The sequence below is a fragment of the Emydura macquarii genome, unplaced genomic scaffold (assembly GCF_026122565.2).
Source record: "Emydura macquarii macquarii isolate MOO-44397 ecotype Brisbane River unplaced genomic scaffold, CSIRO-AGI_Emac_v2 contig_480, whole genome shotgun sequence".
In the NCBI taxonomy this organism is placed as follows: Eukaryota; Metazoa; Chordata; order Testudines; family Chelidae; genus Emydura; species Emydura macquarii.
Genome location: NW_027130617.1, coordinates 16,564,279 through 16,583,340, shown reverse-complemented (window position 1 = coordinate 16,583,340; position 19,062 = coordinate 16,564,279). Strand labels below are relative to the sequence as shown.

Genomic DNA, 19,062 nt, shown 5'->3' with positions numbered 1-19,062 from the left:
ATGCAGGCCCAGAGATTATCCTGTTTTTTAAAGAAACTATATAAGAACACCACAAAAATCTTAAATTTGAACTGAAGACTTAAGATGCTATTTAGCAACTAAGAAACAACCTCTATCAATATGATGTGCACAGTGTGGAAGAACTGTCTCAGCACAATATACTTACGCTAGTGCTCTTATTGCCAATTCTGGTGCCTAAAAAAGCTGCCTCCCAAGGCTAAACCTAGGCTCCTGTATATCCTGTGTCGATCCCAAAAATCTTAGGGGCCTTTTATTGTAAGTGGGGAACAAGTGAGTGGTCATTTTCACAATTCTGTGACGATTGTGTGGGTCCCCGTTTTAATGTTCATGAACTCAGTCCTGCCCTGCAATTCCTATACAATTTTCTGACAATGCTATTGCAACTCAGAGGATAATTTAAAGAAGACACTCCAGATTTTTAGGTGCTAAGACAAATATATGACAAAAAACATTGTGAGAGAAATCTCAGGCCATATAGTTGCTGACCACTTCAGATACCAGTTAAATCCCACTGTAGCCTGGAAGGGTTTTGAAATAAAAAACAACAAACTGCAGGTTTGGAACAAGATTCTTTGCTGCATCACTGTCCTGTCATACTACAAAATGGACATAAAGAAATTCAGAGAGAAATGGGAGGAACTGGGTTTGCACTGTTCACAGTAAATTGTGTGTCTGCTGAATAAGGAAAAAAGAGATGGAAAGAAAAGTGGGGAGGGTGGGCGCGGGGGAAGTATATTAGTGGCATTGAAAAAACACATTAAGTGAGGATGTAAGTATCTGGTAAAACACTAAGTGAAAAATAGCACTTACAACAGAGCTGCCTGAAGACATCAATACAGCAAAATGAGTCAGATGATTACATTTGCATGAGGTATGAGTAGTGTTGGAATGTGTCAGCTCACAGCCTTCGGTAGACCAGTTGCCATTCATTGTGTCTGCTGAGTAGTTCCAAAATGCACATTTAATATCCTTATCTGCAGTCTGGAAGAGAAATAAGATGTTTTACTAATGGTGAAAGGCAGGAAATTTTCCATCAAGAGAGTCTTGTTACATTCGCCAGAACAATTCATTAAAAGTTGCATTTTACTGAAGGAAGGTTCAGGAAAAAAACAAACAAAAAACCAAAACAAGACACAAAACCCTCTCAGAACAACCCCCAACCAACCAAAAAAACCCCAATCCTCAGAACAGAAAACACACACTCGTGCACACACACATATCAGGACCTATTCCAAGCAACTAAAAATGGCGCAAGATTGAAATACCTGATTCACCCAGTTAACAGCAGACGTAACAAGCTGGACTAAACCAATTACCCAACCTTCCTGGCACTTACAAAGGTGTCAGAATCTTACATCTGGTACACAACTATAAACATATATGCATGTATTGAACAACTGCCAACATTACAGCCACATTGCTGGCCCTGCTTCTATCCTACCCAGTAGAATGACTCAGATCCATTCTATCCTTCTCATTTCCTGCCTCTTCATTTGCAGCCCCAGGGCAACATGGGAATTCTCTGTTCTATCACACTGAATACTTTGGACATTTGTAAAGTAACCTGGGGTGTCTCCATCTATAATCATGTGAACTATATAAGGGCCTACGAGTGCCAGTCATGACATGGGCCAGGGCCCAAATGTGCTATGTGCTGTACAAACACAGGTGGGAGGACAAGGAAGAAGAGAAGAGCAGCTAGTCCTACACAAAGTGTGAATGAGCAAATGGAGATACCACCAAATAAGAGCTCCAGGAGGATCCAGGATTGGTTGCAGAAGATTGAAAGGGAGAACAGAAGATGAGAGGACTTGCAGCCAGAAAGAACAGGGGAGAGGCTGGAGAATCGCACTATCACCAAGAAAAGGCAGGTCTACGTGATTGGGAACTCCCTCCTGAGAAGAACAGACAGGCCTGTAACCAGAGCTGATCTGGAGAACAAAGGGTGTGCTGTCTGCCGGGTGCTAGGATACGAGATGTGGACCCGAGACTGAAGAGGATCCTAGCGGGAGCGGGAAAGAACCCACTGATTGTCCTTCATGTGGGAACAAATGATTCAGCTAGATTCTCACTGGAACGAATCAAGGGAGACTCAGCCAGGCTGGGGAAGACTCTTAAGGAAATGGAGGCTCAGATGATCTTCAGTGGAATTCTGCCTGTCCCTAGAGGAGGACAACAAAGGCGTGGCGAGATTATGATGATCAACAGATGGCTCAGGCAGTGATGTTATAAGGAGGGGTTTGGAATGTATGGCCACTGGGAGGCATTCATGGACAGAGGACTGTTCTCTTGGGGTGGACTTCACCTGAACAGGGAGGGAAATAGACTTCTAGGATGGAGGTTGGCAAAACTGATTAAGAAAGCTTTAAACTAGAAATTTGGGGGAGATGTTTGGGAGATGCCTGGGTGATCTCCACACTTGATTTTAACATTGAGAGGGAGGAAAATGAAATAGGAAAGGATATAGCAGTGGGTAGGAGAATGGACATGAAGAAGAAGGGTGGTGTAGATACCAGTCTAATAAGTGTTACAGGCAGTAGAATGACTGTGGCGAATCCTGTAAGGAATGTGAGCGAACCCAAACAGAAAAAATTAAGATGTTTGTATACAATGCGAGGAGCCTGGGTAACAAAATAGAGGAACTAGAGCTACTTCTGCAGGAAGTGAAACCAGATATTATAGGGATAACAGAAACATCGTGGAATAGTAGTCATGGCTGGAGTACAGGTATTAATGGGTATGTGCTGTTTAGGAAAGACAGAAATAAAGGCAAAGGTGGTGGAGTAGCATTGTATATCGATGATGAAGTAAACTGTAAAGAAATTAGAAGTGATGCAATTGATAAGACAGAGTCTGTCTGGGCAAAAATCACATTGGGGAAGAAAATTGCTTGAGCTTCCCCTGGGATAGTGCTTTGGGTGTGCTACAGATCACCGGGATCCGATTTGGGTATGGATAGATACCTCCTTCATGTTTTTAATGAAGTAAATACTACTGGGAACTGTGTGATTATGGGAGATTTTAATTTCCCAGATATAGACTGAAAGATTAGTGCTAGTAATAATAATAGGGCTCAGATTTTCCTGGATGTGATAGCTGACAGATTTTTTCACCAAATAGTTGCTGAACCAACAAGAAGGAATGCCATTTTAGATTTGGTATTGGTGAGTAGTGAGGATCTCATAGAAGAACTGGTTGTAGGGAACAATCTTGGTTCAAGCGACCATGAGCTAATTCAGTTCAAACTAAATGGAAAGATAAACAAAAAGAGATCTGTGACTAGGGTCTTTGATTTCAAAAGGGCTAACTTTAAAAAATTAAGGGAATTAGTTAGAGAAGTGGACTGAACTGAAGAACTCATGGATCTAAAGGCGGAGGAGGCTTGAAATTACTTCAAGTCAAAGTTGCAGGAACTATCTGAAGCCTGAATCCCAAGGAAGGGGAAAAAATTCATAGGCAAGGGGTGTAGATAAGCTGGATGAGCAAGCATCTCAGACAGGTGATTAAGAGAAAGCCTATAAGGAGTGGAAATGGGAGGAATCAGCAAGGAAAGATATCTCTTGGAGGTCAGAACATGTAGAGACAAAGTGAGAAATCCTAAAATCCAAGTAGAGTTGACCTTGCAAAGGAAATTAAAACTAATAGTAAAAGCTTCTATAGTGATATAAACAAGAAAAAGAAAGAAAGAGAGAAAGAAAGAAAGAAAGAAAGAAAGAAAGAAAGTGGGACCACTGAGGATGGGGTGGAAGTTAAGGATAATCTAGACATGAATATCTATAATAATCTAATGTCTGAATATCTAAACAAATACTTTGCCTACATTTTAATGATGCTAATGATGATCTTAGGGATAGCGGCAGGGGAGCTAATGGGTTTGTGGATATGGAGGTAGAAATGACCACATCTGAGGTAGAAGCCAAACTTGAACTGCTTAATGGGATTAAATCGGGGGGCCTGGATAGTCTCAATCCAAGAAAATTAAAGGAACTGGCACGTGAAATTGCAAGCCCATTAACAAGGATTTTTAAGGAATCTGTAAACTCAGGGGTTGTACTGTATGACTGGAAAATTGCTAACGTAGTTCCTATTTTTAAGAAAGGGAAAAAAAGCGATCCGGGTAACTACAGGATTATTAGTTTGACCTCGGTAGTATGTAAGGTGTTGGAAAAAATGTTGAAAGAGAAAATAGTTAAGGACATCAAGGTAATTGGGACAAAATACAGCATAGCTTTACAAAAGGTAGATCGTGCCAATCCAACCTGATCTCCTTTTTTGAGAAGATAACAAATTTTTTAGACAAAGGGAATGCAGTAGATCTAATTTACCTAGATTTCAGTAAGGCATTTGATACGGTTCCACATGGGGAATTATTAGTTAAATTGGAAAAGATGGGAATTAATGTGAAAATTGGAAGATGGATAAAATGGATTGGTTAAAGGGGAGACTTCAATGAGTCACACTGAAAGGTGAACTGTCAGATTGGAGGGAGGTTACTAGTGGAGTTCCTCAGGGATCAGTCTTGGGACCGATCTTATTTAGCCTTTTTATTACTGACCTTGATACAAAAAGTGGGAGTTTTCTAATAAAGTTTGAGGATGATACAAAGTTGGGTGGTATTGCTAATACAGAGAAAGACCAGATATATTACAACAAGATCTGGATGACCTTGTAAACTGGAGTAAAAGAAATAGGATGAACTTTAATAGTGGAAAGTGCAAGGTCATGCACTTAGGGATTAATAACAAGAACGTTTGTTATAAGCTGGGTATCCATCAGTGGGAAGTGACAGAGGAAGAAAAGTACCTGGGCATATTGGTTGATCACAGGATGACTACAGCCGCCAATGTGATGTGGCCATGCAAAAAGCTAATGTGGCCCTAGGATGCATCAGGTAAGGTATTTCCAGTTGAGATAGGGACGTGTTAGTACTGCTATACAAGGCATTGGTCGGACCGCATTGGGAATATTATGTGCAGTTCTGATCTTCCATGTTTAAGAAAGATTAATTCAAACTGGTACAGGTGCAGAGAAGGGCTACTAGGATGATCCGAGGAATGGAAAACCTGCCTTATGAGAGGAGACTCAAAGAGCTTGGCTTGTTTAGCCTAACCAAAAGAAGGCTGAGGGGAGATATGGTTGCTCTCTATAAATACATTAGAGGGATAAATACCAGGAAGGTAGAGGAGTTATTTAAGTTCAGCACCAATGTGGACACAAGAACAAATGGATATAAACTTCCCATCAGAAAGTTTAGACTTGAAATTAGACCAAGGTTTCTAACCATTAGGGGAGTGAAGTTCTGCAACAGCCTTCCAAGGGGAGAAATGGGGCAAGAAACTAAGCTGGCTTCAGGACTGAGCTTGATAAGTTTATAGAAGGGATGGTATGATGGAACAGCCTAATTTGGCAATTGACTGACCTTAGATTACTAGTGGTAAATATGCCCAATGACCTGTGAAGGGATGTTAGATGGGGTGGGTTCTGAGTTACTCCAGATAATTCTTTCTGGGTGTCTGGCTGGTGATTCTTGCCCATATGCTCAGGGTTTAACTGATCGCCATATTTGGGGTTGGGAAGGAATTTTCCCCCAGGGCAGATTGGCATAGGCCCTGGGGTTTTTTCACCTTCTTCTGTAGCATGGGGCATGGGTCACTTACTGGTGGATTCTCTGTACCTTGAAATCTTTAAATCATTATTTGAGGACTTCAATAACTCAGTCTTAGGTTAGGGGTCTATTATAGGAGTGGGTGGGTGAAATTCTGTTTCCTGTGTTGTGCAGGAAGTCAGACTAGATAGATGATCATAATGGTTCCTTCTGACCTTATAGTCTCTCAGTCTAAAAAGATATTCCCTGCCCCAAAGACAAAGCTAATTTCACATGATAGATGTGCCAAATCTGAAAGCAGACCACAATAGTTAATGCATTCAAACACTGCTCCACTGGCCTTTTACCCACAAAAAGGCATGTCAAGTGATGTTCAAGTTCTCTATCTCAAAGGAAGTTATGTACTGTTAGAACCAAAGGCAGCACTACATTGCAGGTTTTGCATTCACTTCTCCTGTGCACATCTGGTGCAATCTGTTTTGAAGTGTTTCTCCACTCTTTTATGGATATAGTTCTAATCATCTGACAAACTATTGGAGAGATTATGCAAAATACAGAATGGTCAGAATCCTGAAGGATTCTCTGATCACACTCATAACTTTTTGCCCACATTACAACCCAGTGACTATGTAGTTATTATTGTTGACATATTCTAGCACATTTTTCCAACATATCCTGTAACATCACATAACAAAATAACATCATAACATCAGTTACATCACATAACAAAATAATTACAGTACTGTGTTCCTTTCTTCAGATGTTGATTAAAAAAAATCTTACCTTGATGTACTTTAAAGTAAATGTTATTTTCTCAAGCTCATAGAGTGTAGGTGGATTTGAATTAATTGCAACAGCAATAACTGATGAGCTTACTGTCTCTCCCTGCTCTGAACTATCTTTCGATGTGGAGTTTTTAGATGATGAAAGCAAAGAACCAATATTGCTATATCGCAGAAACACAACTGCAACAGTGCCTATCAATCAAACAGACTGTGTTTAGTAGTTTGTCTTTTTTTATAGTAGAACAAAATTGAAGACATTAAGGAAACAATAAACAATAGACATTATTACTGCTATTGCATAAAATATGCAAAACAGATGGAATCTTTGTGGATGCTTATAAAAATGTTTTAGAGACAATGAAATATAGCCTTATTTAAAACAATGTAATGTCTATTAGAATTAAAAATGTGTGTTCATACTCAATATTCTAATAGGAGAGATTCACATTTTTTTTCTGGAGCTATATATACTTGAACCAATATTACCTCTGGCTGCAGGTGAAGTTTCAGATCTTGTAAGATAAATCAGGATAATATCCGGGGTGAAATCCTGGCCCCATTTTTAAGTCAATGGGAGATTTGCTACACCCAGGATTTCATGACTGGTCAGCAACTGGATAGGACACGTGCAAGGCACAGAAACTCACAGTTATACATGTGATGCTTCTTCCTGAGTCAGTATCGAAACTAGGCCCTTCTGTGGTGTTTGGCCCCATTATGCTAAGTTCTATCCAAACATATAGCAAGAGAACGTCCCTGCTCTAATGACCTTGCTAAATAGATAAGATACACTAATGCTGAAAGGGGATATAGAGGTACAGAGAGTTGTGAAGTGACTTGCCCAAGGTCACCAGGAGATCTATGGTTGAGCCAGAGACAGAACCTAGATCTTGTAAATCCCAGAAGCCAGTGCCCTATTCATTACACTAACTAACCTCTCACAGGTCATTTAGATACATTTTGCCTCCCAAAATTCTCCCAAAATTGTTTCAGCTGGACATTTTTTCTTCACTGCCTATCCTAAAGTGTTGCATAGTGGTACTATATGTTATTACACAGTTGTTGTGTTTCAGTCTAGGGGGTAGATTGTCATGTGTGAGGGGATTTCACATAAATGGTATATTATCCATTTCGGTTTTCGATATAGCCACCATCACTTTCGTATGTCTCTGCGTGGTACTTCCATCACTGCAATTAGTGGAGGAACTCAGGGTAACAGCTTCTTGGTTTGACTGGGTATTTTCCAGGAGGGGTAACTGAGTCTGCAAGTCATTACCTCCACTTAGTCCAACCGACTCCTGGCAGGTTGTAAGATTTGTCTACTGTCTTGGTTTTTTTGTTTTTTTGCTGAGGGGTAGATTGATGTGTATGGGTTGGTTGGGAATGGGAAGTTTACTGTGCTGCTGGTCAATTCATTACTTTGGACTTGGGGTCAGTCTGGATGGGCCAGTTATACTTGGTTCTTGCTTTACATATTTTTAACATACTTACACACACCTCAAGTTTTAAGATAGCTACAGACATATGCTTGCTTGTAAAGTGCTTTAGATATGCCAGTATGATTAGAATTTTAGAACATTTAAAATATATTGTAATTAAACATAGCAAAAAGGAGGGCTGTATCCATACAAAAACTGGCAAAAATGAGAGGCATAATTTTCTTGCAGTGCATTATGCCAACGGAAGCAATGGTGGAAGCTTTCGAGCAGATAAGCAATAGGGCTAGACAACATTGTATTACAAATGCCTTCCCTAGTGCTCCCTCTATTGCCATCAACATTGCAACTGTACAGTTGGTGAATTATGCATTTGAGTTTTGCCAGCAAATAGGTACCAGGAATGCTGTTTAAACCAAGCTATTGTATAATTACTTTTTCTTACCATTAGAATTAGGTGATTCCTTTTTCTTTGGAGATATCTTTACATAATCTCCCCCCATGTGTGCATGTGGGTGAATGTGTTTCATGTGGTGCGAATCAAAAGCAAAAACCTTGAGAGCTGTAAGAAAAAAAAATACTATGCAAATCACTTCCATTACAGTCTAACATAATTTACAGTTAGGTTAATAAATGTGACATTGGATTGCATAATTATTGTGAATTTTAAAAATACACCATTGTGCCAAATATTTCAAGGAGAAATGCTATTAATACTGTACATGTTTGCTTTAAACCTCTAGACTTTGTTATTCTAATGCATACATTTTTCTCTCATACCTTTTATTCTTTCTATGAAAAATATGGTCTTTTATTTATTTCGCATTAAATTAGGCACTGGAAAGAATAATGCAGGTTACTTTCAGAAGAGCTATTGCTTTATTAAAAATTCATTTCTGAAAGGGACCACAAATCACAATTATAAAAAGCAAAGGATAAAATCCTCCACTGAATAGCAACATTTGAAAAAGCCAAGTTTTGAAAAGTGAATATCTCCCAGTTATCACTCCGTGATATGAAATGCACATTACACCATGATATAATGATGTATGCTGTCAACAAACAAACAAACAATCATCGCCCCTTAGGACAAAAACTACATTAGAGGACATTGAGCTCTTTACTCAATTCATTATAGTGCAGAGTTTCAATCACCCACAATGGGAACAAAAAAGTCAATCAGGCCTTAAAGAAAAAAAGAAAAGAAAAAAAAGAAAAATCTAAAACTTGACTGATGGGCTAGAATCACTAAACTAAACCATCTGCATTGCTTATAGCACAGCACACAAAAACAATATGAGCTCTTCAATAGACCAGCTGTCAGAAAATGTTTGTCAGGACATAAGAAATAGTTCTTCATGGCTGAAGCTTTGGACAGCCTGCAGTTAAAGAAGCTGCATCATGAAATGCAGGGGAGAATGAGACATTATTGTGGGCCTTATCTCAAAAAATAAGTGTGTGGGAAACACATCGGCATTGTGAGTAAGATGTTCACAGTGCTGAGTAGTAATGGAAAAAACTTTAAAATGTTTAGAGTTTGGGTTCAGTTTGGATAAGCACCCCTAAATTCAGATTCTCAAACAAAACCTAGCGCAAAAATGACAGAAATTTTCAAGGCTCTCCATTAGGTCCCTGCATTAGCATCTGCTCTCTTTTGGGCGTGGCCTAGTAAACAGCTCCCACAGTTTTTGGAGGGTGGCCACACAGCTTGGTCCATCTTCGCTACAAATTACAAATGCAATAGGTTTCCTGGAGCTGATGAAACAGAATGAACCACTGTTTGTGAAATCTCTCCCTCACTTCATTTGACAACAGATAATTTCACTGAAGTGAAGGAAGGAAAAGGATCCGTTCATCCTCAGGATCCGAGGGAGGTTTTTTTTTCAGTATACATGTGCATTTTGGGGAGTGATCTGCAAAGTGGGAGATCGATGTGATCAGGGGAGGTAATACTGGACTTTACTGCACCAGATCAGGAAAGCGGGCCAATTAGAGGACATTTGAATAACTCTGGAAGGAGGAAAGCAGAATGGCTGGTCACAACCAAAAAGTAAAACAACAAGTCTTAGGGTAGGAGTAGGAGTGTAAGAGTAGGGTAGTGTCAAAATGAGCTCAGCACTAGCGTTAATCTGCTCCCACTGAAGCCTCTGGTAACACCGTTAACTTCATTGCTTGACTGACTTCAGTGAGAGGAGATAGGCCAAAGGTGAGCACTTCTGAAAACCCCACTCTTAATGTCTTCCTAAAACAACAATAATACAGAAGACAAGCAACTTATGCATGGAGGAAGAGAGTGGGAAATAATGAGGGCCAAGTTGAGAGCTTCCCCGTTATCCTTATCTGAATTTTCTTGAAATTCAAAACACAGCTGTGCCATCACCACCACAGGGCTGGGCTTTCAAGGCACAGACTAATTCAAAGTTTGTTTACACTGCTTTTACTAAATCAAAAATAAAACAAAACATGGCTTGTAGAGCCTCTGCCAGCAATTCTAATGTTCATTCTGTTGGCATTTTTAATACATCTATTCAAGATGTACAATAATTTGCTAAAGGCAATGTGATGGCTACCACTTTGGTCATGAGTAAGAGTTGAACTGGGAAACATTTAGAGCTGAAAGCATGACCCTCTATAGCCTCCTCTAAGAACTAAGTTAGATCCTCAGCCAGTGTACACTGTCCTACCTTCGTTGAAGTCCCCAGAGGTAGCTGATTTATGTCAAGGGTCTGGCTCAAAATCTGTAGATGTTTTTTGGTTGCTTTTTTATTTATTTATTTTATTTATTTATTTTGTGACAGGGCCAGACCACACGGCTATGAAAGAGTACTGGAGGGCATGTATATTAGCCCCAGGCTCCATAAAGCCCTCTTCCCTGGGTAACCCAGCTGGGGCTAATTTAAGACAGTTGGGCCAATTAGGCCACCTGGGGCCTATCAAAGAAGCTGCCCCAGCAGATAAAAGCCTCCACTTCAGGCAGGCCAGGAAGGCTGAAGGGAGTTAACAGCCAGAGGAGAGGAGGCACAGAGCGAAGTGAAGCAGAGCGGAGAAGAGCTGCCCTGCCCTGCCCTGCCGCAGCGACAGCCACAGCGACAGCTGCAGGGCTTGGGGCTATCATCTGCTGCGGCTACCACACTGAGGCAGAGAAGGCTCCAGTCAGGGAAGGCGGAACAACCCCTCACGCCGGTACCAGGGAGCAGGCTACAGGCTGGGGGGGCCACGGACAGGCGACCCAGGGAAGGTAGTCGGTCTCAGGGACTGAGCAAGGTGAGACCACTCCTCACAGGGTCCCTGGGTCGGGGGCCCGGGGCAGAGGGCGGGACCGGGTCTCCCCCCCCCCCCCCCCCCCCCCCCCCCCGCACTCCCCTCCCAGCCGCACCACTGGCGTAGCTGGTGAAGCGCAGGATCCACAGAGCGGAGCAGGCGTACCCCGCCACAATTTATTTTTAAACAAAACTCAGAGAAACCAAAATTTGTGCGTTTCACATAACACTACTTCTAGTCTCAATAATTTATACTGAAAAAGCTTCCAGTGTAATTCACATCTAAAGTATCACTTACATTCCTTTCCTTTTTCTTACCCATTTCACTTGCATTAACATCTAGCTGCATTGTCTTTTTGAAGTTCTGTGTCATGAGCAGTGTTGCCTGTTCCACAGCATGCATCAGCTTAGTGAGACTTGTTCTTCTGTTATTTGTAGGGAGTGCTTCCCAAACTGTAATTTTATCCTTTTGAACAAAATTGTTCACGGTGTTAACAAAAACCTGTCAGTATAAAAATATTTTTAAGCACAAAAGCCTTATGCTATTTATAAAAGAAGAAAAAAATACAATAGTAAGGCTCAAGCCACTTACGTTAATAGTCACATTAGTAAGTGCTTCCTTGTCAGAAATTGTGTTATTCATGGTACTTAGAGATGGGTAGGATACAGATAATACTTCTACATATGAAATCACATCTACAGGTGAAAGTTGTCCTACAGTGTTCCTATTGATTTCTTGCAGGAAAGCCAAGGGTTCTTTTATAGTCCTAATCTGAAAGAAACAGGAAATCAGTATATTTAGGAGTTTCCACTGCAATTCAACCAGCAAAGCCACAACTGATGTCTTTTTGGGAATACAAAAAAGTTGCACAAAAGATGGGGAAACAAATTAATGATTTTGGTGAATTAGTGAATCTGCTTCTAACATGCTTACATACAAACAGGGCAGGTCAATGAGTCTACTTATGGAACTACTCCAATAGAGCAGGCATGCCAGAATTTGACCAGACAAATAGACATCATAAAAGAATAATACATAACAAGTGTACCTTGTTTGACCAGTACAGCTCAGTTTTATTTAGCATAGTGCTCCATAATGTACTAATAAATGTTCTGCAGCATATTTTGTAAAAATCATTAAGTCTCAGTAATATGGCAACTCACTACAGCCTCTTCTGTTAAATCTCTGCTGAGAGGTGGAAACAGATGGCCAGTTTTTTTTTTAAAAAAATGCAGATTATAAAGCACACAGATTACCAAAATTCTATTGCATACTTAAACCTAACTGCTAAGGGTTGAAAACTATTAAATTACTTCCCTATTGAAAATATTAATATAAAATAATTAGATGGAAATGTTTGTACAAAAATGTTTATATTAGTAATGGGCTGAATCAGGTTTAGGCTAGGGGTCAGAACTCGGTGTCGTGGCTGAATCCGATCAGGGGTTCACATTTCCTGGCATTGAAATCCAATGAGATTTCTTCCCCAAATAGTAGAAACATAATGAGATAAGCCAATTTGATGAGATTTCTATGATCTCAGAAGATGAATATCCCATGAGATAGTGCTCTTGTGAGATCTGGACTTAATCTTTGGCTGAATCCTACTGCAACTGGAAAACATGCCTTTTTCTAGTTTTTTTTTTTTTTTTTAGGAAAACTACAGCAGTAGGTACAGATCCATGGGCTCAAATTTGATGTATTAATTTTCCTTCAAAATTTGAAGAATTTAGATTCAAGGTTTTGACCCAACTCTAGTTTAACTACATGTTTTAAAAAAAGACAGTCATTCAGTTTTAAGATTCAGATGTTGAGTACTTATCCTGTCTTCTCTACTTAATTTACAGTAAGCATGTTAAATATACTGTATATCTAAAATTGAAGAAATCAAACCTTTTACATTAAAAGTCTGGGTTCTTTTAAATCTGATAACTGAGGCAAGTTACTTGAGATAAAAAGCAAACATGCACAGTAGTGATTCACTTACCCAATCAAATCAGAAACTGATAGTCTTGTGGACTCACCAGTTTATTTAATTTGATGTTTGAAATCTATGCTTCTGGGGAATAATCTGGTTCCCCAGTTCTTTCACATGAAGCCTAACACACAATGTTTTGAAGGAGAGAAAAATACTGGTACCCATTTGTATTATTGCTCTATTTTATATTTTGTCACTTGCCTTCACTGCCTCTATAAATTATCTTTCTAGGTTTTATTCAGAACAAACAAATAGCTGCACATAATTAAATGTAGAAAGGTGTAATTTCAAGAACTTGCTATTCAGAAACTGTTGAGTGATTACCACACTTCTGAATTCTATGTGCAACATCATTTAGTTCACTGGAAATACAAACAAAACAAAGCTTCCAGGCAAATTAACACTGTGATTCAAACACATAACCCATTTCAAATAAGCTGAAAGTATTTAAAAAGTCTTCTCTAGATATGATTACGTTCAACTGTATCTTCAACCATTTGTTAAAAGTACCTCAATAAATATTATAATAGAAATAACAGTTTCAAAAGAGAAACAATAAAAGAATTTGCAAATTAATCTATAAACCAATGCTACTTACTTCAGCTAAGGTTCTATTAATATTTTCAGTTATACAGTCATTATGTAACTCGCACTTTGCCTTTGAATTTTCTGTAGAAATGAAAGAAGACTAATCAATTACAGTAACAATTCTTGTATAAGTGGAAAAAAAACTCTACAGTATTTGGAACTTGTGCATACATAGTGATTGTTCACAAGCATAAACTATTAGGACCCAATTCTGACCTCACTTACTGGTTTTACACCAGTGTAAATCACCAAGCCACATTCTCTGTTGTTTTAAATGAGAACAGCTCCATTGACTTTAGTGGAGTTTTGCCAGTTTACATCAGACAAAAATTTGGCCCATTGACTCACCATTTACTCTGGTATGAGTGAGAGAAGAATCAGGCGTATACAGCCTAGAATATACATGTGAACAAAACATCAGGTTGGGTCTTCTATACAGAACAGATTTCATCATATTGTTCAGCACAAATACATTTCTAAGAAGAGTACACATCTCATTGATATTTTTAGAAATGTAGATGTGAGTGCCTTGCCTCTTTTTCATGTCTCGCTGATTAATCTAACTGAAGATAAAGAGACACTGGTGGGTTTCTCAGAAGATGTAGTTCTATAATAACGCATAAACCTTTATAATATCATTTACCTTGGCAGGAAGTGCCATCATTTGGCTTAAACTGTAATTTTCCTGTGGATGGTTGATAACCTTCCTTACAGGAGCAGTTATATCCTCCATCCACATTTTCACATTTCGCATGATCTCCACAGGCAACAGTTACTGCTTCGCTGCACTCATCTATAGCTGCAAATATCGTGAAAAATTGAATTTTTTATTAAGTATTTAAAGACCAACACCTTGCTGCCTTGTTAAGTTGTGCATGCAGCAATTTCATATCAAAATTGTATAAATTAATATTAAATAAAAAATAGCAAAGAGATAAAAGAAGTCAAATGTAATGGCAACACATCTGCCAATTATATCACTAAGGGTTTGGCACAATAAAGCAAAATTGAGCATCTTTTTAATATTAAAAATATTCTTCAATGAGAGACTGCTGATTTTTGAACAGCTATAACTACATTCACTGAAAAAACATAACACTGAATTTTCATGTTTTAAAAGTGAGTTTAAAAATTAATTCAATAATATCAAAATACTAGATTATGTATGATGAAAATCATCCAAAACCTCTTTTTTTCTATATATTATACTAAATAGATTGTAACTACCTTATGATTCAGTAAGAAAAGAGAGAGAAAACTGGTGCATGCAGCCTTTTGATTTAAAAATCAATGCTTTATTATTTTAGTATTTAAAGAATCGATTTGCCTGTCTGTCTGGTTAATCTAATATTTAAGTCAAAGGCTGTTCAAAGTGCTTGACTTGTCTATTTTATCCACATTTAAACTTAATTTCCCTAAAATTGTTGATGCCTTCCTAATTATGATGGGTAGGTAAGTAGTTGGATAGCTAAATTCAGTAATTCAATAGACTGGGTGAGAGTGAGTCTAAGAATTAAACTGATGAATTGTGGGAAGAAAATCTGTGAACTGATGAATCGAAAAAGGCAGGGCAAAACTGATTTGATGAATGTCAAAGAGGGTCTTGCATTATATCGACTGACTAGAGAAAGGGACCAAAGAATTCAACTGATACATTGGGGGAAGTGAGTCTTGGAATTCTACTGAGTAATTGTGAGCAGTAGGGAGGAAGTCTGAGAAATGATGTACTGGGGGAGAAGGGAAGAACTGAATAGGCTGGAAATACGAAGGTCTGAAAAAAGAATTGATTTATTTGTAGATGAGAAGCCAATACATGTATAGATTTAGAAGAGGAGAGGTAGAGAATTGAACTGAAGGATTGTGGAAGTGGAAAACAGAATTGATGAACTGGGAAAGGGGCCAAAATTAAATTGATGAATTGGGGATAACTGAATACATTGGGTGGGGGTTGGAGCAAATCAACTGGTGATGTGCTCGTGGGAGGTGCACAGACTGATGAATTGATGGGAGGTGCTCATGCTGATAACAGCAGTTTAGGAGAGGACAAGTGGAGAACGGGCGGCCCTTAGCTTTGAGGAACTCAGAATGGGTTTTCAGTGCTGGTACTGTTTGGATTAGAGAGTAGATTTCTGATGACAGTGATTCTATGAAGCAGAGAACATGTGAGGCAAAAATGGGTAAGAAAAAGAAGAGAGAATGGATTTGGCAGAGAAAGCAGAGTGTGGAAAAGGAGGAACAGGAATAAATTTGTGGAAAGTGGATGTTAGGGTATGTGAAATAGAGCAAAAAGGGAGAAATTCAGGGAATAAGGGAGAATGAGAGAGATTTGGAATTCGAAGGAAGAAAGAAAGTTAGGAAGAGATTAGTACAGTAAAAAAGAAAAACATTAGAAGAACAGAGAAAGGAGATCAATGATAATGGAGGGAAAGAAAAAGATTGTACATGTCCAGGGGGCGGTGGGGAGGGGAAGATACACAAAGGCAACTGAGGAATACACAAGGGCTCTTTCCTTTGGGTGGCATCAGTTGTTGGTAAATTAATAGAACATAATTTGCCAATGGCAAGCATGCCTAGGTTAAAAAAAATCAGATAAATGCTTTAAAAAAAATCATATATGCATGGAATTGTACATAGCATTTGACCATTTAAGTGGAGGAGTCTAATAATCATCTCACCCCACTTTTTGTTATTGCTTTACCCACAGTTCCCCACAGCCTCCTAATCTTCTACTGGTTTAGGTTGAGGCCTTCCTGGACAATTACAGGGTGCCGTAATCACACTGGAAGGCACTAAGAGTTATCCTGACAGATCAAGTGTCAGGTTAAATTGCTGACATCGGTATTATGTTGATAATTCATTTCCATTTTTAATTAACAAATATTGTAATAATTTGACCTCAGCATATTGGCTTTTGTGTTATTTATATCCAAATGGTTTTTATGACCTGCCTGCTCAGGTGACAACCATGTAAAATCTCAGTGGATAGAAAAAAGGAGGAAAAAGAGAAGAGAAGTACCATCTGTGATAGTGCTACACAAAGGATAAATCAAATGCTGTCTTTTGAAGACATGGGGCCAAAGACGCTAGTCCTGGCATTTAAATCATGCATTCACATCAATTAATTGTGCATCTCTTTTTTTGGAGCATGTAGATGTCACTGAGTCACAAAGTGCAACATAGATGTACTTGGATTAAATTGAAATGCCAAGGGTGAGAAAACAATGACAACACCAGTTTGCATAACGGCTCCACAGATGAACCTCATTTCCAATTATTTTCTTGGTCTTCTCAGCTATATAGAGATGGATGTGTAAGTCCTAACAAGATCTCCAGCATGTAGCTCATTGCTGAATGTCAATAAGTGACAACAAACTTCGCAACAACCTGAAATGCCTTATTTGAACACGTGTGTAATAATCTATTAATAGTTTGATTTATAATAACACTGACAAAGTTGGTATTAAAATTAATAGATGACGAATAGCAACAATCCTTTCCTAAAAATTATACCTCCTAGAGATACACACAAATAATTGAATGTATTCCAGATTATCATTGCTAAGTATCAGGTTGCTATATCACTTACCATTACAAGTTTTTCAAGATTATTATACTTGTCTTGCCACATATAATAATTTGCTTTTCATAAACCCAAATAATTTGTCATTCTTAGGTATTTATACAAATTACCTTTCTTTTCCTAATGTTGTCACATATTAATCGTAATGGAGAATTTAATAAGAATGCAAGGTTATCAAAACAGAAGTAGAAGTTCATGGACATGACCGGCAACAAAGATGCTGAGGACATACAAAACAACTGAGGAGTTAATACAAATAATTTATCTGCAGCTGAGTTGTCTATACAGAATGGATCTATATGAATCCTACCTAATTCAGTGTTTGCTGATGAAAATATCTACTGGACTACAGGATTAAGGACAATACATCTGATCTTGAAAGGTACTGATCACCTTCACTTTCCCTTTAAATCAATAAGATTTGCATGTGCCATCAACAATTTACTACAATTTCAAGGTAGATTGCATGTTGCTTTTAAATAGGTTAACAGTGTCCATTACTGTTCATTACTTTGTGCAGGGTTGGTTTTTTTTGGTCATTCTACTTTAAATGAATATGCAACTTTAGATCACACAGAAGACAACAGCTTGTCAATCGCTTTTAGAAAGCAATCCATTTCCACCTGAGGTTTGTGACTAGAGGCCCGTTCATTTTCCCATTATCTGCAATAAGACCAAGATTGGGCCCCAAAAGCCCAGTCTTGCAACTCTAAATCACATGAGTAGTTAGTAGTAAGAAGATGCATGAGTGATGGTTGAAGGACTGGACCCTTTAATGAGAAGACCATTTGTCATGGCTCAGCAAGGAATCCCTCCCTTCTATAAAACATTCAAAATAAACCCTGGAGCTGAGCTCTGAAGCCTTTATAATAGCTCTGATCAGAAAGAAATATTAAAGCAAAATCCCCCAAAATAACACCACCAATACCGTTTAGTTGGTGTGAAAAGAGATTTATAACTTATGTTTCTGCTTTTTTGTCACTGCTCATTTACTACATCGGGCAAGATAATTCCAATTAATATAAAGGTAGTGAGAATGGTTATTATGTTCAGTCTTGCCAATTACTGGATCATACCTACATTTCTTTGATTCTCCACCAGCCAGTTCAGACAGCTTGATGTCTACATTATAAATTATGCTTATTAGTAGCTTGCAGGATGCCAAAAAGTCCACTGGTAAAGGCCCAGATGTTCCTTTTGGTTCTGCACAGTGGAGGGGAGCAGTGTACACAAAGTGGATTCCAAATCATCCTAAGAAGGGATATGCAAAGAACTAACAGCTATGTGGCATAATGCCATATCCCTTCACAAAGGGCACTCAAAAGTGCAAATGGGACAGAGCTATGAGGGTAGGGTGACCAGATTGCAAGAGTAAAAGATCAGGACACGTGGGAGAGGAGGTGGTGCGGGTGGTGGGCTGGACCCCGAGCTCCCAGCCGCTGGAGGGAAGGGGGATATGGAGCTCCCAGCTGTAATGGGGGCTCAGAGCTGCGGGGCCGCCTGCAGCAGCGGGGAGCTCCTTGTCCCCCCAGAACTATCTGGAAGGTTGGCCCATCATCCCAGGTGATCACCCGGATTGCCTGCCCCCCAACCCCAATTGTGACTCTCCTCCTTTTTTTACTCTGTTTTAACTTCGTTGCCACAACCTCCAGTTTTTCTTCTCCCTGTGGGTGTTATCATCACCCCCTTCCCTATTCTATCTGATAAAATGATCTGCAATGAAAAACTTAATGTTGACATGTTAAGTGTCATCATTAGATATTAGAGTTAACATCCCAATTAGATTAATGGGGGAACTGACAACTCCC

At 39.0% G+C, this 19,062-nt stretch overlaps 1 protein-coding gene across 5 annotated transcripts in view; it reads right to left on the bottom strand.

The window, feature by feature from the left end:
* ADGRL4 (adhesion G protein-coupled receptor L4) overlaps window positions 1-19,062 on the bottom strand; it is a 98,625-nt gene that overhangs the window by 24,770 nt on the left and 54,793 nt on the right. For 3 of the 5 annotated variants that reach the window (XM_067538596.1, XM_067538598.1, XM_067538600.1), the window contains 7 exons: window positions 14,318-14,473; window positions 13,685-13,755; window positions 11,700-11,879; window positions 11,426-11,609; window positions 8,293-8,409; window positions 6,410-6,603; window positions 832-1,002 (listed from right to left, as the gene is read on the bottom strand). In XM_067538596.1, coding sequence (XP_067394697.1) covers window positions 832-1,002; window positions 6,410-6,603; window positions 8,293-8,409; window positions 11,426-11,609; window positions 11,700-11,879; window positions 13,685-13,755; window positions 14,318-14,473 — 1,073 coding nt within the window. The remainder of the gene's footprint in view (window positions 1-831; window positions 1,003-6,409; window positions 6,604-8,292; window positions 8,410-11,425; window positions 11,610-11,699; window positions 11,880-13,684; window positions 13,756-14,317; window positions 14,474-19,062) is intronic. The other 2 variants (XM_067538597.1, XM_067538599.1) reach the window with 2 other exon arrangements.